At 37.1% G+C, this 26,543-nt stretch overlaps 1 protein-coding gene across 3 annotated transcripts in view; it reads right to left on the bottom strand.

Moving 5' to 3' along the window:
* Positions 1–459: 459 nt before the first annotated feature.
* The window catches only part of TMEM87B (transmembrane protein 87B), a 52,513-nt gene continuing 26,429 nt past the window's right edge, over positions 460–26,543 (bottom strand). For 2 of the 3 annotated variants that reach the window (XM_057558217.1, XM_057558218.1), the window contains 8 exons: positions 24,781–24,890; positions 24,637–24,695; positions 23,275–23,378; positions 21,892–21,965; positions 13,019–13,092; positions 10,847–10,899; positions 5,196–5,226; positions 460–3,716 (listed from right to left, as the gene is read on the bottom strand). In XM_057558217.1, coding sequence (XP_057414200.1) covers positions 3,657–3,716; positions 5,196–5,226; positions 10,847–10,899; positions 13,019–13,092; positions 21,892–21,965; positions 23,275–23,378; positions 24,637–24,695; positions 24,781–24,890 — 565 coding nt within the window. In that variant the 3' untranslated portion in view covers positions 460–3,656. Of the gene's footprint in view, positions 3,717–5,195; positions 5,227–10,846; positions 10,900–13,018; positions 13,093–21,891; positions 21,966–23,274; positions 23,379–24,636; positions 24,696–24,780; positions 24,891–26,426; positions 26,499–26,543 lie in introns of all 3 variants that reach the window. The other variant, XM_057558216.1, reaches the window with a different exon arrangement.

The following is a 26,543-nucleotide window of genomic DNA, read 5'->3' as shown; positions in this document are numbered from 1 at the left end:
TTTAGTTTGCTTCTTGTTTTTTCTCTACTTTGCATAATGCTATAATAAACATTTTTGTGCAGAAGCCTGATTCTATATTTTGAATCATTTTTAAAAATGTCACCAGAACTGGTATTATTCAAAGGTTATGAAAAGGTTGAACTTCTTTTCACACAGACTGAATCAGTTACATTACCATCACTAATGATGTGCTCATTCCATCAGACATTAAAAAGCAAAAGGATTTTTACAAATACTTAACAGCATAAACATATCAACTTGATTTTTTAAAATTTCCCCTTTTATTTTGCATTTCTTTGATCACTACTGAGATAGAACACTTCTTCATGTTTGTTAATTAGCTGTACCTCATCTTTTGAGAATTTTGTTTATGTCCTGCCATCTACTGGAGTCTACATTTCCTGTAGATTTAAATAATCTTAGCACTCATAAATCCTATCAAGAATGGATCATCCAAAATTTCAGAAAGCATTTTATTGTCAGAACAAATATTAAGGCACAAAAATACATCAGTTTTTTCAAACAAAAATCTTTGAAATAGTTTTGTCCTATATTCAGAGCAGCTTCTTCCAAATTATACAATAATTTAACCTTTTAAATAAAAATATATAACTTCTTAAGCCCCTTTCTTCCCAAATACATGTTTTCCTAGTTCTAAAGAAGTTTCTTATTGAGCTCCTGTGTTATAAATGTACATTTCCTTAAATCTAGTTTTGTCACTTATATACATTCGCTATGTAATTTTTAGTACTTTAACCAACATGTTACACTTCTTTCTTATAAGGCATGGTGTTTTGTATTGCTTATCGCATGCTGTTGATCATACAAAGACACAAGTACCAAAACTAGGGACTTATAAATCTAGCATAATACGTCTCATAAACCAGTCCTGTATGGCCTAGTGCAATAGACTCAAATCCCTTTTGAAAAAAGGATATAAAAATCAACCTTTTATACTTTCATGTACACGTATGTCTTTTATACTTTCAGTCTTCACATTACAGTAGTGCAAATATAATATACTGCAGTAGAGGGGGAAAGTCAGTACTCTCTACAGGATATGTGAAAGATTTTAAATATTATTTTCTTTACAGGAAAAGTAAAAAGTATGGGAGCATCTTATCTCTTGGGCTTAAAAAATTCACATATTCATCTATTTTTCCTTACTTTTTGAAATAAACTAACTTAAAGCTCCACTAAAGCAGATACTAATACTAATCTAACTCAAATCATGAAAATTCCCTTTTAAGCAGATTTCATACATCACATAAACCTAACATGAATTGCATAATAAAAACACTTAAGCATGTTGCCTAGGAACACATAAAACTGGACTCTTATTCTCAGATCCCTGCATTAATAGGGAAACCCATCTTGATGGCATCCTAAGAATAAAGTGATGTGATAGCCTCAAAGACCCTGATGCCCAAAGTTTCTGGAAACTTTGTGCAGAAGCGGGGATGACGAGTTGTACGGTGGCTGTGAGTGTGACTTCTCCCTGGGGTCCTTCATCAGAACTACGGCTACAGCCCCAGGGAGCCCCTCCTGCGCACACGAGGGGGCCAAGAAGGCCCTCTGTAGGAATACTCGATTCAGCTCACGAGTCACCAACAAACACAACTGCCACTGAAGGTGACAGACCCAGTATACGCCCCTTGAAAAACATTTCTGATGAGGTTATCAGGAGAAAATACTGCTTTCTGTGACGAGGAGAAAAGTCTGCATTTCGGTGTGCACCTGAGCCGCACCGGCAGGCATCATTTTTCTTGCCAGCTGCAGACAGAAGTGTTTTTATAAACACTATCAAGGTTATGTGAGAAGCATCTTCCCTTATTACTACTCAGTTACCCTCAACTCCCCACTCGCACTCCACGACATCTGCAGCTGGAAACCCAGGATTCTACATTTCAAAATTCAACTAGAGCCCTCTGAGTTGGGGATCAATCTGCTTCAAAATCTGGGGACTGGTATTAGATACAAATGTTAGGAACAAGAAGGCACTGGTCACCTCCAGCTCTGAAACAACTGGGCTGAGGGTAAAATACACCAAAACCAGAATGGACATAAATGCTGGGAAAGATGGTAGGTGGGAGCCCATTATTGTGGCAGGAACGGAAACAAGGAAGGGAACCCACACTGTTAGATGTTCTTTTCTTGGGAAGGATGTCCCAAACCTTTCTCAGTACAACATGGTCAATATTCACTATTGAAAATAAATTTGAAAGTATCTTTCAAGAGGCATTACTACTAGAAAGCTTTTTTACTAACTCCTATGAAATGAGTAAATGAGAAACCAATTCAAAACGCAGGCTTTTGAAAGAAATCATTTTGTTTTGTGGCTTCACAATGAAAAAAATCAATGAAAGGTTATGATTCAAGTGCTTGTACTGGTTAAGACTTTGATGCTTAATCAAAAACTCTGAAGTCATCCTCAACTCACAAGGTTAGAGCTCCTTCAAAGAAAGACATATAGGATTCTAACTTTAATTCCTATTCTAAATGTTCACTAGGCTGTATCTTTGGTCAGGAGAGCAGCAAAACATTCACCATTTCCATCATACTATATTCAACTGCTTTTCAAGTTTAGAACGTTCTGCATTAAAAAAAAAAATTTTTTTTTAATTTCAAATTACACATTACATATATAATGTAACAAAATAATGTATAAAACATGGTTTAAGGTTAAAAAATTAATTAGTTACAAGATTAATAGTGATGTACTATGCAGTTAAATATATATTTTATTATGAAACCAAATATGCTAGGATTACATAGAAGGTTCTAGTTTCCTCAAGGTTCACTGGTAATGAGCCTCTCAGCTCGCCAGGGAGGAAGTGCTCTGGTGGAGCCATGTGGCCAGGGGACCCCATCTGCCCCAGGCATTCAGCAGCAGCACACAGATATCTGGCCTGAGGGAGGGGACAGTGGCAGAGCAGATCTTTGGAAGTGACCTCTCTCCATGTACTGTGCTCCCCTGAGCTCAGACAGAGAAGACCAATGCTATGATCTGATGTGCGTGGTGATAATTACACACAAGGGCTTTGTGCAGATGTGCATACACACAGGTACACACACACATACACACACACACACACACACAGCAAACCTAACCACATAAACATCCTTATGTTCCAACGTTAACCAAGTTTTACTTCTTATCAAATTGCTTCAGCATGAAAATCAGAGAGAATTATTACTGCATCTAGTAACTATAAACCCAAGAGATGGAGACACTGCTTTACCACACCTCAGAAGAATCACATCACCTGAATCAAACAAAGGTCACTGGAAGAACAGTAGGAGTGTTGATGTAAAAAAGTTGTTTTAAATTGTCATATTTCCCAGGAAAAAAAAAGAGAACCCAAATCCACAAGCCTGCCACCCATCAGCAAAGGGCATTTGGGCACCTATCTTTATTATAATACTTCTCTCAGGTCATTGCCAAGTCTAGGCAATTTAATGGACATTAAACTGGCATTCAAGAGTCAGCTTAATAAGGGTTGCAGAACCCTCCCACCATCTGAATTCTTAATTTTAGTACATGGATTTCCAAGATCATGCAATAAAAACTTATTGTACTATATCAAAACAAAGTTCTCTTTCAGTCTTGAGGAAGTCCTTCACTGTTATGTAGGCTTCATTTATGTGGGTTCCAATCACATTATTTTTTCTGAAGAGAACATTTTTTCTGCCATTTCAGATCTGGTCATAATTTCCTTAAAAAAAAGGGAAGATATTCATCAAAATTTTGATGCTCCTTCCAGGTCCTAACACAATTCTCTATAGCGCCTCTACGAAGTAGTCACAATTTTGTGGGGTACACACCATGATATACATAGAAATATTAGATACGGAAAATAAAAACCATATAATCCAGACTTCTAGTAATGGAGTATAATCAATTATCTGTTAAGTTCAGAAAACTTTAACATTTCTAATTCAGAATCACCAGTGTGAGGCAGGGACAGAGCTAAAATGGATTTCTTAGGCATAGAGTTCATCTAGGGATTTGCCTGACTTTACCAGTTTAGGTATTTTGGAAATTACAAATCAATTATTTATCAAATGAATACTACAAATGCCCTTTTAAAAGTAATTCCATGGTATATCTTTCCGTAGAGTTATAAATCCTGGAGTTCAACGGTTTTGTAGCAAGGTGCGTATATATGGCAGCCTCAAAACTTCCCATCCCGCTATGGCCAAATCCCCACGCTGACACCAGCCTTCTCCCTGACCTTTCAATGAACAGAGCTGTAGCTTCTCTCATATTCTACAGCCACCACATAAATTACTCCTTAGCTGCCACTCACTTCCTGCTACTCTTCCTCTGTATAAACTGGTGGACCCCACGTCCATCCTTTAATCCTTACAATTCAGACTTCATCCTGTCCTGGGCCACCCTGCAGTGTCCAGATGATCTATAACTAATTTTTTTCCCCAAAAAAACCTTCCTAAATTCACATCATCTATTCAAATGTCCTACTTAGTAAATGTAACTCAGTTAGAAACTCTATTTAATACCCCAGGAAAATATCTACAAATCTAAGAGATTGATTTAGACAAACTGCCATCTTGAAGTCTTCTAAACCCTTATATCTTAAGATGTTAGAAAATCATAGACTCAAAACCTCATAAAATAATTCTTCCCTCCTTTTACACCAATAAGCATTTATCTTGATCCTGTTTTAAATGAGGATCCAGTTCCTTAAAACTTTACCCACAACTCAGTGCAGTCTTTCAATCTGCTCAATTTGTAATCATTTTAAAAAGTAACTTTCAGGGCTTCCCTGGTGGCGCAGTGGTTGAGAATCTGCCTGCTAATGCAGGAGACACGGGTTCGAGCCCTGGTCTGGGAAGATCCCACATGCCGCGGAGCGGCTGGGCCCGTGAGCCACAGCTGCTGAGCCTGCGCGTCTGGAGCCTGTGCCCCGCAACGGGAGGGGCCGCGATAGTGAAAGGCCCGCGCACCGCGATGAAGAGCGGTCCCCGCACCGCGATGAAGAGTGGCCCCCACTTGCCGCAACTAGAGAAAGCCCTCGCACGAACCGAAGACCCAGCACAGTCAAAAATAAATAAATAAATTAATTAAATAAATAAATTAAAAAAAAAAAAAGTAACTTTCAGAGCTTCTTTTGAAATACATTTCTACTTTATGAAAATAATAGCTCCAAGACATAAGAAAAAATATATTTTACCTCATCTGAATCCACTAATACTGGAAGAGCTCTGAAATAAAAGAAATAAAAAAGTTGACAATGTTATTAAAAGGCCAGTGTATCTACAAAGCTGAATATAAGCATATCCCATGATCCACCAAGTCTCACTCCTGGAAGACAAAGCCAACAGAAATGAATACCTAGTGCTGCCAACAGACATGGAGAAGAATATTCATAGCAGTGTTGTTCTTAACAGGCTCCAAATAGGTAAACTGGAATACTATACAGCCCCCAAAAGAGGTATGAACTATTGAGGGATCAGATTTTAAAAACTGACCCAAGTAATCTACCGTTACAGACATCAGTACAGCAGTAGCTTTGGGAGAGTGGGGTCATGATTTGGGAGGAAAACAAGAAGACGGTTTTTAGGGTATTAGTGATGTTCCAGTTTTTGATCTGGGTATCTGGGTGCAGGTTACATGAGTGTGCTTATATTAAAAATTTACTGAGTTGTATACTTATTTAGAATTTGTGCACTTTCCAGAATGGGTGCTATACTTCAAAAATTTCAGCTAAAAAATTAACTGAAATATGAAAATAATTATAACTTCAAAATGGAAACAACAAAAATCAGCAATTGTAGAGGCTAATATGTTGGAAGAACATCAGGACTAAACCATGATGAATGAATAATTCCAAACACAATGGGCATCCAATTATATCTTTGTTTTTTAAGCCCCTGGTTATTTTTTACATTGAATAGTTGGACAAATACGTTGACTAGTGATGTGCTATCTAATTTGAAAACCCACATGTCACGTACTTTTGTGAGAACTTAAGAGGAATGAACAGGCTTGACTGTAGTCATCATTTCACTACGTACATGTATATAAAATTATCATGTTGTACATCTTAAATAAACACAAATTTAATTAAAAGATATACCTATCTTTTTTTTTTTTTAATTTTTTTTATTTAATTTATTTTTGGCTGTGTTGGGTCTTCGCTTCCGTGCAAGGGCTTTCTCTAGTTGCAGCAAGCGGGGGCCACTCTTCATCGCGGTGTGCGGGCCTCTCACTATCGCGGCCTCTCCTGTTGCAGAGCACAGGCTCCAGACGCGCAGGCTCAGTAGTTGTGGCTCACGGGCCCAGTTGCTCCGCGGCATGTGGGATCTTCCCAGACCAGGGCTTGAACCCGTGTCCCCTGCATTGGCAGGCAGATTCTCAACCACTGCGCCACCAGGGAAGCCCCATACCTATCTTTAAAAAGATGGATGAGTAAACATATTATGAAAGGTGGTATTTATGGTATCAAGTATTTGTTTAATCCTATGTCATTGCTACCATTGACTGGACACAAACCAGTGAAGGATACTGAAGAGAGAAAAAGTTATGCAACAGAGCCTTTGCTCGGGAAAGGCTATATGGATAAAAAGACAAATGTAGGGCTTCCCTGGTGGCGCAGTGGTTGAGAATCTGCCTGCCAATGCAGGGGACACGGGTTCGAGCCCTGGTCTGGGAAGATCCCACAGGCCGCGGAACAGCTGGGCCTGTGAGCCACAACTACTGAGCCTGCGCATCTGGAGCCTGTGCTCCGCAACAAGAGAGGCCGCGACAGTGAGAGGCCCGCGCACCGCGATGAAGAGTGGCCCCCGCTCGCCGCAACTAGAGAAAGCCCTCGCGCAGAAACGAAGACCCAACACAGCCAAAAATAATAAATAAATTAAAAAAAAAAAAAAGACAAATGTAGAGCTTCGATGTGCAATGGAGCACGGAGAGGGAGAGCCCAAAGGAAGGGTCTGCATGCCAAGGTCACAACATGAAAGCCACATCAACACACAATCCAGAGGATGCCACTAACAGTGCAGCCCACGGTGGAGACAGAAGAAAGAGAAGTCGGGGCCTCGCTAGATGTGAGGAAGGAGCCAACTTATATGGCTTGGAATAATACTATTAAGGGAAATCCAGACTGCTTTAGGGAAAGATGATCCAGAACCTTGGGGGCCCAGAAGACAGCCCATTGAGTGCTTAGCACCTCGTTTAGAGATAAACACTGCAATCTCCAAAATGGTTCCTTTTGTGAGGTAAATGACTATTTAAAACTTATTAAGATGGACTCAGTGCATTGAAGAGGAAGGAGAACTATGCTAAGCTGATCTTTTTGGTTTATCAGAGATACAGAAAAGCCATAATGAATACCAGATGAATATCACATAACACACTAGATCATATGGTTATTCATGATCTGTTTAGATTGTCCTATGACTTGCAAAATTTTTGGTCCATTTCTACTGATGTATAAAAAAGTGTTTACCTGTATATGAAGTCCAGTTTCTAAACTTGCCACATAAATTGCACATGAATTTTGGGTAGCATTGTGCTAAACTTCTTGTGTTAAAAGTTTTCAGAATGGACACACAGGTTCCTAAGAACCTAAAATGCTGCAAGCTATCTTGGATTATACAATTCTACTCATTTCACATAAATGGTTCATGAGAACATAAAAGAAGACATTTTGCTCTTTTATATTCCAGAGGAATTTTTGTAATCAGGCAGACATTCTACTTACAGAAAGAAACTGTAGAGAGTAATGACTCTCTAAGACATAAGGAGAACTGCCCAGGAGCCTTATTGCTTTCCACCAAGAAGTGATGGCATAGTACGGGGTTAGTCTACTTAGGTGATTTCCTTCTAAAGTACTCAGTAGTGAATTTCCAAATCTGGAAGATAACGGTTGCCACCTAATCTGAATCTCTCCACACAACCTTGCTCAAAATTCCATGAAGTCCCTAAGGATTGCAAACAAAACCACACACAACTCACAGTCTTCAGCATAACCAGGAGAACACAGCAAACCTGAAATTATATGTAAACAGAGAAATAAGTGCCAATACTAACAAATTCCCTGCTGTCACTGCAAGCTCATGAGTACTGAGAGTGGAGAAAGAGAGGTTCGAGAGACTCTGTGAAAGAGTAGAGGGGAAGGAGGATTTAGACAAAGTATAGACAAACCTCTTCAAGAAAAATCAACACTAAGTTCCAAAATACTGACTAAAGGCCAGTGACTTGGTAGTTCACAGTATCTGCTACAGGGAAGGGGCTTAAATTTGAGGGGAACCAAAAGTAGCAGCCTTGAACAATCATGGTTTTCAGGGGAGAATCAGATACATGGAGGAGTGGTACCCTCAGAGCTATGGCAGTACCATGAATAAAAACAAGGAAGTAAAAGGGGAAAATTAAAGATCTTGTAGAAATAAAAGAAAAATAAGACACCACCAACCTCCCTCTCTCCATACCTCCATCCCATCAACATTTTCCATAAATAAAACTATAATTTATGCAACTGATGGAAGAAAGCACTCAAACTAGGTACTCTCACTACCAAATGCCTAGGAATGGGAAAAACAAACAAAACCAATTCCATATAATGGTGCAGGAAGAAAAAAAGAAGGAAAATGAAAATCAAAATGTTTTACAGTAGAAGAAAGCTACAGCTATAACACAACACTCCAAATTAGATGAAATAAGTTAAAAAGAATATTTGGTGATATTAAAAACTACAATAAGAAATTTTAAAACCAAGAGCAAAAATGGATAAAAACAAAAGAGGAAGAAATTCAAAGAGTCCATTAAACTCTGGGAAAAAAAAAAAAAAGACAAAATCATCCCAGCAATGAAGAAAAAAATTACAAGGCACCCAAGGCAGAACAAATTTAAATAAAAATTTAATATGTGGCAAGAAAACTACTAAGAAAATGAAAATGATATAAAGAAAGAAGTAAAAAGGATTACAGAGAAACTAGTAAAAAAAATGGAAGATAGCAGGTAAAGGTGGAAAGAAATCAGATGATTCCTCCCACAGAAACATTTATAAAACCTGGACAAAAATATTAAAAATAAGTAGTTAAAGGCACTGGAAAATGACCAAAGGGAGTGGGGATATGAATCCAAGTAGCTCAACAAATTCCAAGAATACTCAAAAAGGAAACCACACCTAGGCACATCATACACACACTGTGGAAAGCCAAATGTAAAGAAAAAAATCTGAAAAGCGGCAAAAAATAAATGACACGGTACACACATGAGGACAATACAACTAAAAACTGACTTCTCTTCAAAACAATAGAAACCAGAAGATATTGGAGGGATGTGTTGGAAGAGCTCAAACAAAAGTCAATCAAGCTTTTTATATCCAGCAAAACCATCCTTTGGACAGGACGGCAAACAAATACATTTCACATAAATAAAATTGAAAGAATTAGTTTCTAGAAGACCCATACTGTAAGAAACACTAAAGAAAGACCTACAGGAGAAGGTGGTAACTCAGATATACAGAAAGGAAAAAAGAAATAATAAATGCATGTAAAGGATATTTATACACCTATTTTCCTTTTATGACTATTAAAAGAAAAAAGTATAATAGTGTACTATTAGTTTCATAATGTAAAGGCAGTTCTTACCTCATATGAATCTGATATGTGTGAATTTCAGTTACCACAGTTTAATTAAACACCAGTCCCTCAACAAGACAGTTCAAATTTCAGTTACTCAAAAGCACAATGAGATACCACTTCACAGACACTAAGAGATCCAAAATCAAAAAGGTGAACAATTACAAGTGCTGACAAGGATATGGAGAAATCAGAAACCTCATACATTACTGATAGGATTATAAAATGGTTCGGCTCTTGGAAAACTGCTTGGCACTTCCTCAAGATGTTCAACATACAGTTACCACATGATCTAGCAATTCCACTTCTAGGTATATACCGAACAGAAAAGAAAAACCCAAGAAAAGGAGACAGTCCTGAAGGCAGCCAAAAACAAAACAAAACAAAACCCACATAACATATGAAGGAACAGAGAAGAAGTACAGCGGACTTCTTTCTAAAACTATGAAAGCTGGAAAACATTCAAGTGAGAATCTTTGAAGTGCTGAAAGAAAAAACAGTCAACTAGGAATTCTATACCCCTCAAAACAGCTTCCCAAACAGCCAAAACAAAGACTTTTTCAGACAAATAAAACCTGACAGACTTATTACCAACATACTTGCACGACCATAAACATAAAGGAAATTCTTCAGGCAAATGTAACATCATACTAGACAGAAACTGTCTAAAAAGGAAGTAAATGGGAGCAGGGAAAGGAACAAACAACATGTGAAAACATCATATTTGGCTATCCTGTTGTCTACTGTGGAAACAGCTATCTGGAATTCGTGTGTCATGTAGAACACTGATAAAGAAGAACTTGAATAGCTCCAAGTTCCCAGAGGGGCTTCCTCTGCACTCCAGTTTTCCTATGCTCATGTTTTTCCTCCAAAAGCTTCCCCAGGTATCGTGGTTACATGTGTTTAAAAAAAAAAAACTTTGAACTCTTCCACATTATAAAGTTAAAACAAAATGATTCTGATCCTGATAAACTTACACAAGAAAATGTTGGAGTTGGTTATAGGGCAGGAGTATTAATAGAGTTGTTGTACAGTGAAAAAGGAGGGAGAAAGACAGACCAAGGCAGGGCTGTGTTTTCTTTGCATTTCGATACGAAGTTAATCAGTCATACACTAGTGATGGGGGCCTATAAAAACATACAGAGGTGAGAGTTTTGAAAAGCACATAACAAAGCATGAAAATTATCCCTTTATACTACAGCCTAAATTTTAGATTCAAACTTTAGCATAGGATATTTACACATCTGTGAATGAAGAAGGAATATTTTCCTCCACCCACTTCAAATCTTCATCCTGTAGAAATAAATATTTACATATTAGCTTTTGCTTAATAATGCCTGAAAGCAGAATTTTTAAATAGAATGTATATATAATTTAAGCATTTAAATTCAAATGCATGACATTCTTTTAATTTCTACATAGCCTAAGAAGTTGACACTTATGCCACACGAAAATTGTGCCAGTATTTTCTTAAACAGTCAAACGAACACTTGGATTTTGGATTTTTGTACTTCTTTGGTTTTGGTTAGATGCACAGGTGTTATATTTTTGTCTTGAAAAACCATAGTAAAAATACAAAGAGTTGATTTATAAGATAGAAAACAGCATGAATATTGACTTGTATTAATTTTTTGCTTCCAGCATTCAGTATGCCTCCTAATCTGTTCACTTTATATCATGAGTTTATAATTTTTCAACAGAAAAAGATGATGGTACAGATATTCTAACTTTACAAAAGCCTATTTATTTCAGTCACTTGTGTTTAATGCTCATGTTTCTGTAGGAGAAAAGAAAAGCAGGTCAATTGGGGTATCTAAAATTTTTTTTCAACAGAAACTTGCTTATAGTTACCTCGCTGGGAGTAAGAAAAATAAAAGGTATATTGAATATTTTGGTTTATAATGTAAAATAAATCAAAATGGCTACATGGAATCCTCTGGTTCTAGCATTAATTATATCTTGCTTACTTACAGAGAGAGAGAAAGCAACTGAGCCAGTACTAATAGGAACCCCAATTCTCTGAGTGAATCTTGGGTAGAAATGAGTCAATCAAGGAGAGACAAGGTCCCCAACTTCTGATCAAGAGCTGACTACACGGGACTTCCCTGGTGGCGCAGTGGTTAAGAATCTGCCTGCCAATGCAGGGGACATGGGTTTGAGCCCTGGTCCGGGAAGATCCCACATGCCACAGAGCAACTAAGCCCATGAGCCACAACTACAGAGCCTGTGCTCTAGGGCCCGTGAGCCACAACTACTGAGCCCACGTGTCACAACTACTGAAGCCCGCGCATCTAGAGCCCATGCTCTGCAACGAGAGAAGCCACTGCAATGAGAAGCCCGCGCACCACATTGAAGAGTAGCCCCCGCTCACCACAACTAGAGAAAGCCCGCACACAGCAACGAAGACCCAATGCAGCCAAAAATAATTTAATTAATTAATTAAAAAATAAAATAAAATAATTATCTTAAAAAAAAGAGCTGACTACACAATTTAGAGAAATGAAAACATTTTCCCTTGCTATATGTGCAAATACTGAGCTTTAAAATAAACTGAAACATATCCCTAAAATAAGAGGAAAATCTCTTAGCAAGCTGAAAGTTTAATAGTTCTAACACCAGATAATTAAAACTGTGGAACTTTTTAAAGTTTAGTTAAATTACCATAAAACTACTCAAAGAACACATTTTAAAGAATTATTAATTACCAAAAATAAGGATTAGAGAATTTACCAAATCCAACAAATGAAACTGTTTCATACACCATCCATCCTGTCAGAACTTAGGTGCGTACATAAATTTTTACACCTTATTAACCACAATATATGTAACTGTAAGAAAGCCAAATATAAAACTGTATGATAGGCATTTCCATTTTCTTTAATTACTTTCATAATTACCACTTTTATGCATAAATAATATGCATAAAATATTTAAAAACTCATCTCTACCCAATATTTTACCGTTTTATTCGTTTACATGGTTTAAAAGTCCCTTTCCAACAGACAACAAATGTTATCTGAAATGGCTTCAAAAATCACATAAAAGTGCTGAAAAATTAACAAACTTTCACTATAACAAAGCTTCTCAATCTTTAATGTGCATGCGAATCATCTACGGAATTCTGTTAAAAAGCAGATTTAGATTCAGTAGATCTGATGTAGGCCTGAAATTCTGTGTTTCTAACAAGTTCCCAGGTGAGGTTTGTGCCGCTGGTCCAATGACAGCACATGAAAAGTGAGGGTTTACAGCAGTACAGTTGTCAGACTTAACTAGTATCACTACTTGGTAACATTTATTTTCATACAGAAAAACCTAGCAAAAAGTGTTCTCCCGAAGGTCAAAGAATGTGACACTCATATAGATTTCTAAAGTATTAAAGACTGAGACTCTATTAAATATATACTATACTCACAAAATTATCAGAAGTAGCAGGTTTAGCTGTTCCATTGGAAACCGTTTTTGAGACTCTTAATTTTATTCCTTCAGCTGTAATGAGAAACATTATAGAAATTCATAAAATTATAAAATAATATTTTCTTTTGTAGCTTCACATTTAATAACCCTATAAAGAGAGTTAATAGTGGAAGCTTTGGGCTGGGTGCTGGCTTTAATATACCATTTGGGAATGTAGGAGGGACAGAAAAAGTTAAAAATGTCGTAACTGATTACAAAAACAACCAGGCTCTCAAGCTGCTAGTTTAAATTCCAGTTTTACAGGAGTTTAAATAAACAAGCAAACATACATACATGCACACATTAGATCGTTTCAGTACATTTTAAAGTTCATGGATTTAAAAATCTACAGGATTTATGATATATTTAAGAATAAAACACACCTGTGGCCATGCTTTCACTTCTCTAATGTATAAACTTTTAGAATGTGTTTATGGTATAAATAAAATAAGGAAGAAAAAGATTTTCTTTGTATTTGACCAAGGCTCTTCTTCATGCCAGCAGGTTTAGCAGAGGAGAGGTTAAGCGCATGAGTCCTGAAACTAGACGCCCTCACTTGGAATTCTGGCTCTATCTATGTAACCTCGGGCTAAGCAATCAACTTTCTGTGACTCAATGTCCCTGCCTATAAAATGGAATAATAATAATGTCTACCTCAGAGAATTCTGATGAGCATTAAACAAATTAGCATATATAAGGTGCCTGAAACATAATGTCTATGTCCAATAAGTATTCACTTTTGTTACTACAATAATTTGCAAAATGTGCTTCTCCATAAACTAGGACAGTTGGTACAATATGATGAGATCAAGTGCATAAGTGGATATAATGAATGAAAATGAGATTGCTCAATCTGAAAATGTTTCCATGGGGCATCTGAAATCTCAACATTTGGGATCCTTCTCTTAAAGGCGTAATACACTGATTTTATTTTTAACTGAAGTATAATATTAAAAATAAAATACACAAACTTTTAAGTGTACAGCCTGAAGAGATTTTTATCAACTCTTGTGTAACTACCATCCCAATCAAGACATTTAACATTTTTATCATCACAGAGGATTCTTTTTCATTTAATATTTTTTCTTTCTTTATTTATTTGGGTCTTAGTTGTGGTATACAAACTCTTAGTTGCAGCATGCATGTGGGATCTAGTTCCCTGACCAGGGATGCAACCCGGGCCCCCTGCATTGGGAGTGCAGAGTCTTAACCACTGTGCCACCAGGGAAGTCCCCACAGAGGGCTTTTTAAATTCCTTTCTGGTCAATCCCAACCCCACCAAAAGCAACTATTGCTTTGATTTACATAATCACCACAGTTTACTCCTGCCTGCTCTAGAACTTCATATACAAAACCATAAGGACCCAATATTCTTTTGGATTTGACTACTTTCACTCAACATAAAGGTTTTGAGATTTATTCATGTTGTATAGTGTTGATTACTTTTGCTTCCCAAACAGTATTCCATTGTATAAGTATACCATTATTATTTTATCCATTCATCTGTTGACAGACATTTGGGCTATTTCAGTTTTGGACTATTAAGGATCAAGCTGCTATAAAAGTGTACACAGTGTCTTTCTGTGGACATCTGCTTTCATTTTCATTTTTGGATAAATACTTTGGAGTGGAATGACTGGGTTATATGGTAGGTGTATGTTTAACTTTTTAAGAAACTGTCAAACTGCTTTCTTAAAACTTAAGACTTCTTCCGTAATGTATGAGCGATCCAGCTGTTCTACATGCTCTTCAGCATTTCATGTTGCCAGTCTTTTAAATTTTAACCATGCTAGTGGATACATGGTAGCATTTCACTCTGGTTTTAATTTGCGTTTCCCTGATGACCAGTATTATCGAGCACCTTTTCATGTGCTTACTGGCCTTTCCTTTTCTTCTTTGGTGAAGCGTCTATTTAAGTATTCCATTTTTTTTTTTTTTTTTTTACAAATTGAGTTATCTTTTATTAATTTGTAGGAATTCTTATATTCTGGATACAAGTCCTTTGTCAGATATATGTATTGAGAATGTTTTATCCCAGTCTAGGGCTGGCCTTTTCACTTTCTTGTTTCTCTTGATGAACATAAGTTTTTAATTTTGGTGATGGCTAATTTAACAACCTTTTTATTTTATGGTAACTGCTTTTTGTGTCCTAAGAAACTGCCTAACCCAAGGTCATGAAGATATCTTCCTGTTTTCTGCTAGAAGAGTTATAGTTTAATCTTTTACATCTAGGTCTGTGATCTTTTTTTTTTTTAATTTATTTATTTAATTTATTTTTTATTTATTTTTGGCTACGTTGGGTCTTCATTGCTGTGCGCAGGCTTTCTCTAGTTGTGGCGAGCGGGGGCTACTCTTCGTTGTGGTGCACGGGCTTCTCATTGTGGTGGCTTGTCTTGTTGCAGAGCATTGGCTCTAGGGCACATGGGCTTCAGTAGTTGTGGCACGCGGGCTCAGTAGTTGTAGCTCATGGGCTCTAGAGCACAGGCTCAGTAGTTATGGCGCATGGGCTTAGTTGCCGCATGGCATGTGGGATCTTCCTGGACCAGGGCTCGAACCCATGTCCCCTGCATTGGCAGGCAGATTCTTAACCACTGCGCCACCAGGGAAGCCCTATCTTGAATTAATTATAGGTGATATACACGGCAGGAGGCTAGGTGATTTTCCCCCCATGTGTCTATCTAGTTGTTCCACACTCTTTGTTGAAAATACTGTCTTTTCCTCATATAAAGCCTTGCTGCCTCTGTCAAAAATCAATTGACAAATGAGGTTTCCAATTTGGAGCTAATTTAAATATTATATCTCTTTTAAAAACAAAAACTTTAGAAACCTCCTATTATATTGGAATCAATTTGGTGCTAGTAAGAAGATATTCTTTAAAGTGTTATTGCATTAATAAAATAATCTGAAGCAACAACAACAAAATCCACTGAACAGTATGTGCAGATTTATTTTTGGACTTTTTTTTTAAGTTGTCTGAAATTTCATTTCATTATATTTTATTTATTTATTTTTGGGACTCTATTTTGATACACTGAGGTATATATCCTTATGCCAATACCACACTGTCTGGATTAGTATAACTTGAAATTTTTGTCTTGAAATCAGTGTAAGTCCATTAATTTTATTTTATTTAGATATAACTTCCACACCATAAAATGCACCATTTTGAAGTGTACAATTCAGTGGATTTTAGAACAGTCACAGAACTGTGCAATCATCATCACTGTTAATTTCAGAAGCTTTTCATCACCCCCCACCCCAAAACCCCATACCTATTAGCAGTTACTCCCAACTCACTCCTTCCACCAGCCCCTGGCAGCCACTAATCTATTTTCTATCTTCATGGATTTACCTTTCCTGGATTTTTCATATAAATGGAATCATATAACATACGATCTATTGTAATTGGCTTCTTTCACTTAGTATAGTGTTTTCAAGATCTATGTTGTAACTATAAGAATGTTTAGGTTCTTCCAGATCTTTTGTATTTCCATACATATTTTAAAATCAGCTTAACCATTTTTTTAAAAATCAGCCAGAATAACAATTGGGACTGTACTGGATCTACATAGCAATTGAGGAAGTGATGGCTTAATAATATTGAGAGTTACAATTCATAAACATTTACTTATTCTATAATTTCTCTTGGCATTGTTTTGTATTCTTCAGTGCAGTTTTCCACATTTTTTCCCATTAAATTTATTCCTAAATAATTTATTTTTTGAAGCTCCTGTAAATAATATTTTAAATTTCATTTTTCAATTATTTCCAGTTATATAAAAAACAACTAATTTCTGTATTTGGACATATATCCTATGACTCTGTTATATTATTCACCTATTAGTTCTAGTGCATTTTTTCTTTTCTGTAGACCCCTTAGGATTTTCTACATACTTAATCTTGCTGAGGAATTCCCTGGCACGCTAGTGGTTAGGACTCGGTGCTTTCACTGCCGAGGGCGTGGGTTCAATCCCTGGTCGGGGAACTAACCCCACAAGCCGCGCGGCGCAGCCGAAACAAAACAAAACAAAACCTTGCTGTTTGTAAATAAAAACAGGTTTACTTCTTGCTTTCCACACTTTATGGCTTTTGTATTCTTTGGGTTGGCTTGTGTTTTGCCTTTCTGCACTGGCTAGGAACTGCTGTCTGATACTGAGTCAAAGTGGTGAGCAGATATCTGTGTACTTTGTTCCCAGTCTTGGGAGGAAAGCATTCACTAGTTCACCATTAAGTATGATTTTAGCTGTAGAGTTGTTTTTTTTTTAAACTTTGGGTTTGTTTATTTATTTATTTATTTATTTATTTATTTATTTATTTATGGCTGTGTTGGGTCTTTGTTTCTGTGCGAGGGCTTTCTCTAGTTGCGGCAAGTCGGGGCCATTCTTCATTGCGGTGCGCGGGCCTCTCATTATCGCGGCCTCTCTTGTTGTGGAGCACAGGCTCCAGACGCGCAGGCTCAGTAATTGTGGCTCACGGGCCTAGTTGCTCCGTGGCATGTGGGATCTTCCCAGACCAGGGCTCGAACCCGTGTCCCCTGCATTGGCAGGCAGATTCTCAACCACTGCGCCACCAGGGAAGCCCAGCTGTAGAGTTTTTTTCATACTATTCTGTAATTTGTTTGCTAAGTGGGTCTCTTTTTAAAAAAATCATGAATAGGTGAATTCTGTGATATGTCTTTCTGTACCTACTGAGGTACAGAGGTAGGTATTATGTCATTTTTCTTCCTTACTCTTCAGATGAATTACAGCGATTGACTTTCAAATGTTGAAACAGCCTTGCAACCCTGGGATAAAGTTCACTTGACAATGATGGTCTTGCATTGTTCTTCTAGATCTTATTTACTAAAAATAAAATAAGAGTGGTATGTGGGATCTTAGTTCCCTGACCAGGGATCGAACCTGTGCCCCCTGCAGTGGAAGCATGGAGTGTTAACCACTGGACCGCCAGGGAAGTCCGTTTAAAGGAATTTTATGTCTCTACTCATGAGTGATACTGGTCTGTAACTTTCTTTTTTTTGTCTTTGTCAGATTTTGGTATCTGAGTTGTGCTGGCCTTATAAAACAAGTTGGGAAGTATTCCCACCTCCTCTATATTCTTTTTTTAACATCTTTATTGGAGTATAATTACTTTACAATGGTGTGTTCGTTTCTGCTTTATAACAAAGTGAATCAGTTATACATATACATATGTCCCCATATCTCTTCCCTCTTGCGTCTCCCTCCCTCCCACCCTCCCTATCCCACCCCTCTAGGTGGTCACAAAGCACCGAGCTGATCTCCCTGTGCTACGCGGCTGCTTCCCACTAGCTATCTACTTTACTTTTGGTAGTGTATATATGTCCATGCCACTCTCTCACTTTGTCCCAGCTTACCCTTCCCCCTCCCTGTATCCTCAAGTCCATTCTCTAGTAGGTCTGTGTCTTTATTCCTGTCTTGCCCCTAGGTTCTTCATGACCTTGTTTTGTTTGTTTGTTTCCATATATATGTGTTAGCATACGGTATTTGTTTTTCTCTTTCTGACTTACTTCACTCTGTACGACAGACTCTAGGTCCATCCACCTCACTACAAATAACTCAATTTTGTTTCTTTTTATGGCTGAGTAATATTCCATTGTATATATGTGCCACATCTTCTTTATCCATTCATCTGTTGATGGATACTTAGGTTGCTTCCATGTCCTGGCTATTGTAAATAGAGCTGCAATAAATATTTTGGTACATGACTCTTTCTGAATTACGGTTTTCTCAGGGTATATGCCCAGTAGTGGGATTGCTGGGTTGTATGGTAGTTCTATTTTTAGTTTTTTAAGGAGACTCCACACTGTTCTCCATAGTGGCTGTATCAATTTACATTCCCACCAACAGTGCAAGAGGGTTCCCTTTTCTCCACACCCTCTCCAGCATTTATTGTTTTTTTGATGATGGCCATTCTGACCGGTGTGAGATGATATATCATTGTAGTTTTGATTTGCATTTCTGTAATGATTAATGATGTTGAGCATTCTTTCATGTGTTTGTATATCTGTATATCTTCTTTGAAGAAATGTCTGTTTAGGTCTTCTGCCCATTTTTGAATTGGCTTGTTTGTTTTTTTGATATTGAGCTGCATGAGCTGCTTGTAAATTTTGGAGATTAATTCTTTGTCAGTTGCTTCATTTGTAAATATTTTCTCCCATTCTGTCACCTCCTCTATATTCTAAAGCGTTGTGTAAGATTAGAATATTTCTTCCTTAAGTATTTGAAAGCATTCACTAGTGAAGCCAGCCATTTGGGTCTGGCACTTTAGGGGAAGATTTTAAATTTCAAACCCAATTTCTTTAATAAATATATGGCTATTCCAATTAGTGGCATAGGGTTAGAATTAAGATTAGGATAGTTTCTTAAGTGTATTTTTCAAGGAATTTGTTCATTTTATCCAAACGCCCAATTTGTTCATAATATCCCCTTACTTACCCTTTCTTACTGTAGTAATGTCCTCCCTATCTTTCCAATGTTGGAAATTTGCCTTGCTATATTTTATTTCTGGTTTAGATTACCTAGAGGTTAATCAATTTTTATTAATCTTTTCAAAGAAACTACTTTTGGCTTTGCTGATTTTCTCTATTTACCCCTGTTTTCTATTTCATTGATGTAGACACAACTTTATTATATCCTTCCTTCTAATTACCCCAGGTTTAATTTGCCATTCTTTTTCTAGCTTCTTAAGATGGAAACATATTATCAATATGTTTTCTTGGTAATATAGGCATTTAAAGCTATTAATTTTCCTCTAAGAATTGGTTTAGCTGCATCCTGTAAAATGTGGCCTGTTATACTTTTATTATCATTAGCATGAAATATTTTCTAATATTCCTTCAATCCATGAGTTACTTAGAAATTATTGCTTAATTTCTAAACATTTGATTATTTTGTAGATATCTTACTGCTGTGCATCTAATTTAACCATTGTGATCATAAACATACTCTATATGATTACAATCCATTGAAATATATGGAGACATTTTTAATGGCCACACGTATGGTCTATCTTATTCAACATAGACTTGAAGAACATTTATTCTTTGGTTGCTAAATGCAATGTTCTATAAATATCAATCAAGTCAATTAGGTTGATGGTTTTATTCAACTCTAGCTGTAACATCTGGGCCACCTCTAGATTGCTCTTACTGATTTTTCCCTCAACTATGGATCACAGCTTCCAGTTTCATCCCATGTCTAGTAATTTATCATTGTATACTGGACATTGAGAATGGTATCTTATAGACTGGATTCTCTTATCTTCCTCTGGGAAGCGTTGTGTTTTGTTCTAGCAGGCAATTCAAATTATTGCTAGATCACTCTGATCTTTTGGGGATATGCTTTTAGATTTTATTAGGGTTTATTTCAGTTTAGCTTTAGTCCTAGGGTAAATTTCAGTGGTCCTAGACTGTGGTCTTTACTTCTAAGGAGTGGCCATTCTGGTGTTTTAATGGAAAGCCCAAGGGGTTTACCCAAGCACTTTTAACTTGCTGAGATTTGAATTTCAAACTCTGCAGTGGCAGCTGCTGAAATTTCTGTTCCGCTTCTTAGCCTAATAGCTATTGTTTTCCCCCTGGCCTCTTGGAGTCTCACTTTGCACATACCCAGTTCAGGTATCAGATAAGACTAGAGAGACTTTATAGACTTTCGAATTTCCCCCTTTGTGGCTCTCTCTTTTCTGGATTTCTTCCATCAATCTCCAGACATTCTTACAGCCCCAAATTTCACTCTCCAATTCCTTGCATCAGTAAAATTACACCTATCTGCTTGTGCTCTAGCCACTGTACTGTCTCATTAACTGGGCATGAACTCTTCTTTCATGGTTCTCTTCTTTCAACAGTGAAATCTCCTCCAGTTTCTGCCTGCTTTTCTTTGATCTCCAGTGCCTCCAATAGTTAATTAAAAAAAAAATCTGTCCAGAGTTTATTCTAGCTATCAGCAGGAAGATTAGCCCCAAACAATTCATTCCATCATTATTGGAGCCAGAACCAACACACTGAATTTTAATATCTCTGAATAAGTTTTGTGATTTCTTTTCTTAATAGAAAAGTCAGAAAAACATGAAAGAATTAGTTGTAGGTGATAATCTGATGAGAGGAGGTAAAAGGAAGTGTGGACACTGAAGACACACTGATTATGTTGCAAATTTTGCTGACTGGTTAGATTATAAAATTTTCACAGTAGAGAAACAAAAAAAATCGTGAAAAAGAATGTTACTAATAAGAGAAACCAAAGTAAGAGGGAAGAATGGACTAAAGATAAAATTACTCTTTACACCTGAGTTACATACTTATGTTGCCTTAACAAATGCTTTAATTACAGTGTTTTGGTAAAATTAATAAAATGATAAGACGCTTATGTATAAATTAATAGAAAGATGAAAACTAAAGCACTAAAACCATAATTAGAAATGCTTTGGGCATGACCGGGAAATTACAGATGTGCACAATTTTCAAGAGCAAGAAGAGGTGATACAAAGAAATTTAGCAATCATCATTAAGAAGATGAATATTATTTAGGAGCTAAGCACAATATATACCAAATCACTCTTGTGGAAAACAGTGCACCTACTTCAATACTTAGACTTTAAGAGCAAACATGTAACAAAAGCTCAAACTACTTTAGCAATCTTGAAAATTTCATTACTGACTTCTCTTCTGTGACTGTCTACCATAATAGAGGTTTCTGCAGATATAGTTTTAAAAATATTTTACAGGAAAAAAAGTGTATCTGATCTTGCATCACAGGTAGAGGTACAATATTTCTTTGTTACAATATATACAGTGGTCATTTAATAAGAAAATATGTCACTCACTTAAATTTTCAGATGTTACCATGAATTCTTCAATTTCATCATCAGAATCATCTATTAAGGGCATGAAGGCATATCTAAATCAAAAACAAGGAGTAGTTTTACTAGTGTGTTGAAACCTATTCAACTTTCAGTTTACATCTAAAAGAGTCAGTACACACTTTAAAAAATATATACACTTAAAAAGTTTCCCATAAATTGAAATGATAAAAATTTAATTATTTTACTCTCAAATCAGCAAAGGTTACTGTGAAGAAACTGTGAAACTGGGGTTCCCAAACCCGTTGGTAAAAGCATAAATGGATCAAATTTCTCTGGAAGCAACTTTGAAATATCGAATGCTCAGGGAAAGGAATTTTCTGCTGTACTTTTTTCTCCATGTCAGGTTTACCTCCCTGCCCACTATTTTTACTTATCCCCTAACAAAAAGAAATTGCTAACCTGATTGGTGAAAATAAAGCACACCAATCGAGCCACATTTACTAGGTCCAACAGCATTCAAAAAGCACTGCTGATTTAAAAAAAAAAAAAAAAAGCATTGCTGATAATAGCAAAAAAACTAGAAACTAAGTGTCTAATAATTAGGGACTGCTTATATAAATTATGCTACAATCATATGGAATGCCAGATAGCCATTAAAAGTAATATGGTAGGTCTATACAAGATGATAAGGAAAGAAACATTTTAAACAAAGAAAGTGCAGAATAGTGTATATATGTATGTATGTATTATCATTGTATAATTTTTTAATCTTTTTTTAATCAAAAAATTTTCTATTGAAGTATAGTTGATTTGCATGTTGTTGTATAATTTTAAGGAGAGAGAGAAACACACACACTAGTATATATTTTTTCATTTTTTCCTAGAAGGAAGAAACTTAACAGTGCTTTCCTTGGGGAAGAGAAATGAGGCAAGGGAAGCTGTGGGGCTTCCTGTCACATGTAGTCTAAAGTACAAGTTTCTGAATTTCGCATTCAAGCTCTTTACGATTTTGCTCCCACTTTTCCTTTCCAGCTTTATGTCCCGCCAGTGTAAGAGTAGTAACCAAACCGCATGGCTTGTTGGCCTCCAAAGTATGCCATGTCTGTTCCCGCTACCCCTAGAAAACCTGCACTCTTTCCCAGGTCAGCCATTCACTGTCCTACTCCTTTCCTGAAGGTGTAACATAAATGCTGCCTTTTCATGGATACCTCTTCCACCTTCCTGCTGGGCTTATATATCTCTTATTTCACTGTCTTGCTTTTGTTACATTTGTCTCCCCACTTGACTGTATGTACACTCTTTAACAGCAAGGACTACCTCTCCAGTTTCTATAAATGCTGTTTTAACATTGTAGCAGATGATGAGCAAATCCTTGCCAAATTCGAACTTTCCTATGTTAGGTACCTCTGATTATTTGCTGATGGTCTCCACAAAAACATTATTACAATAAGGATAAGGGAAAAAAGGAAGCTCCAAAACGCATCATCAACCCAGCGTTCCATCCAATCCTATAATAAGGACAATTCAAACAGGAAAAGTTAATTTTCTGATAAACATACAGATTTCCCATTCAAATAGTATATAATGACAAGTACTAATGAAATCTTTCCAACCAGTAAGTCTCCCAAATGAATAAGCACACGTTTTTCCGAGAAACATAAAAACTAAGAAATGCTATCTCTATAAAATCATTATGCTTACTTCAGTAATATTAATGCTTTACTTCAGCCTTATAACCAATACAATGAATAAAATCCTAACAAATTATATAGTATCATAAAAAGAATTAGAGGGACTTCCCTGTTGGCGCAGTGGTTAAGAATCCGCCTGCCAACGCAGGGGACACAGGTTCAAGCCCTGGTCCGGGAAGATCCCACATGCCACGGAGCAACTAAGCCCATGCGCCGCAATTACTGAGCCTGTGCTCTAGAGCCTGAGAACCACAACTACTGAGCCCATGTGCCACAACTACTGAAGCCCACGCACCTAGAGCCCGTGCTCCGCAACAAGAGAAGCCACTGCAATGAGAAGCCCGCGCACCGCAACGAAGAGTAGCCCCCACTCTCTGCAACTAGAGAAAGCCCGCACACAGCAACAAAGACCCAACACAGCCAAAAATAAATAAATAAATTTTTAAAAAAAAGAATTAGAGTTTAAAAGGGCTTCAGAAGTCAATTTATTTTCTAGACAAGAACAGTTTCTTCTCTCACTAAATTATCCCTACAGCAGCAGAAGTCCAGGGTTTTCAGAAGGCTCTTTATAATTATTTATATAGAACTAGAGACTACTTCCAAATCAAGAAACCCCCAAGAGGGCCTTTTATATTTTAAGTCTGAGAAATGTATCTTCTTCTAACTAGAGAATCCATGGAGGGTATCTCTTGAATATTCATAATGAGTATACCATCCTAGAAACATGTCAGGCTTAAGGTTTACAGTCCTAAGTACAAAACAACCCAATTACACTGTGTGCTGGAAGAAAAAGATTTCCTGTTACCTTAAATTATACAGGGGGAGGATTCCTTTTCAAAATATACCAAAAGAAGTTGAGAAAAGGGCATAGTTGGAAAAGGAGATTTAAGAGGAACTTTTTCAGACATTTAAAGAAGGCAAGTGTTTTTATAATTCTATACAAAATAATTCCAAGTAAACAGAAGATCTCCACTAAAATTATCTCTGTCTACAAACACAAAATTCTTCAAACTTACACAAAATAAAATAGAATAATTAAAAATGCAAAGTGTTTCAATAGGAAGGTTATACTTACTGACTGACATTTTGCAATTCTAAATGTCTTAGTTGTCCACACCATAAACACTAGAGATGCTGAAACACACCAAAAAAAGTCAACCTCTGAAAGAATATGCAATAGTAAAATAATGTATTTTAAAAGAAAAGTTAGACAGCTTACCCATTATGGCAAAGATCAGGGTATTTGTAAAGTGCCTGTACAGAGAAAATTTCACTGTGTTCTTTCTTAGCCTTAGAGTCTTCATTGTTTGTGCCAAACTTATAAAAATGTGAAAAAAGTTAAGGAAGAAATTTTCAATAGTAATATACAGTTAAGATAAAAAACAAAATAAGAATCTTCTGCTACATTTCCAAAATTAGTACTGCTATATAGAATTCCTATAATTTAAAACTAATAAAAACAACAGAAAATGTTGTCTTGTCCAATATTGTATAATCATGATACCAATTTCATCACAGATATTGTTTTACAATATACCACTGTCTGAACTAAGTAAACAAACTTCAAGGAAAAAAAAAACATAAGCAAGAAGACCTATGATGTGCTCCTTCAATGCCAAGTTCTTGAAACAGAGAACAGAGCAGGACACACACTAAATGGGGCCAAGTCCTCCTTAGGCCAGACACTCTTTACAGATCCCATCATGACATGCCATTTGGCTTGTGCTTTTCTGTCTGTTTCTTTCTTATTTTGTTGTTTCTGGTCTAGTCTCACTTTATCCTCCGAATGACCATAATTAAGAAGTTGCATCATCTGTCAATTCCATTTTATAAATTTAAACTGAAATATGTCAAGTAACACAAATCTGGACTTAGGTAAAGAGAGACTTTATTGAAGAGATTATTGCAATAGGGAGAATGTTCCGACTGTAAGATTCGAGAGAGTCCCAAAGGTCAGGCAGGGAAGGGCTTTGCTTTTATAGGGAGGAGTAAACAGGTCTCGAGAGCAGCAGGTGTGAGAAGTGGGTGGCCTGACGGGGCAGTTGCTCAGAGAACGACTTTCCTTGAAGTCTGCAGGTTTTCAGGAGGGGCCATGAAGGAGGGCTGCGGGTGGATGAAAGCCCGGGGACCCGGGGGAAGGAGAAGGCTTAGTTTGGTCCAGTCTGGTATTTTGTCCAGATTGGTCAGTGGGTACATAGGTCTGTGTCTGGCCCTGTCATAAGTAAACACGGGGGCACCTGGGAGTCTCATCGAAGTCCTATGGGGAAAGGCATCTGTTTGTATTGATAGTAAGCCTTTTCCCGGAACCTGAAAGGGTGGAGGCTGTCTTAACCACGGCTGTTCCAGGAGCACAGGGCTCAGGTAAAGTACGACACTGTCAGGTATGAAGAAGCAGAAAGAGGCTTGTCCACGGGCTCCTCAGCAGTGCAGCTGTGTTCAAGCCAGAGCTCTGTAAACGGGAGCTGCTTCCTCTGCAGCACCTGCCAAGCCCCGTTCAGGGACCACACTCTGAACACACACAACAGAGTTGAGCAAAGGAATGGAAGTGGCACAGTTTGCCCTTAGGCCTCCTATTTAAATTCCAAATACTTCATTCATCGAAAACTTCACTTTAGTACTAAAACTACCAAAGCTGTTTTTCAATCTTTCTAAAGGACCAATAAGTTGCAACAGAAGATCAATTTCTAAAGTAGCACAATTCAACCCATTAGGCCTACTGTCAGAATTTACAGAAATGCACATATGCTTTATTCAGTAAACGTGATCAAGACCAAATACTTCTGAAGCAGTAATGAAAGCACACAGGCCCCATCATCCTGACATGAGAATCACCTTGAACGTGCTGCTGCGCTAGGAAAAGGATATCCACCAGCACAAGCCAGAGTCAAGAAGAGACAGAGGGAGGCTGGCCAGAAGCACAAGATCAGAATCATTTGCCTGCAGCAAAACAGCAAAAAAATAAAACAAACAAGCAGGAGAAAA

This window comes from Balaenoptera acutorostrata, chromosome 12 (genome assembly GCF_949987535.1).
Source record: "Balaenoptera acutorostrata chromosome 12, mBalAcu1.1, whole genome shotgun sequence".
Lineage (NCBI taxonomy): Eukaryota > Metazoa > Chordata > Mammalia > Artiodactyla > Balaenopteridae > Balaenoptera > Balaenoptera acutorostrata.
The sequence above is the reverse complement of the archived record's forward strand: the minus strand, read 5'-3'. Positions and strand labels throughout refer to the sequence as shown.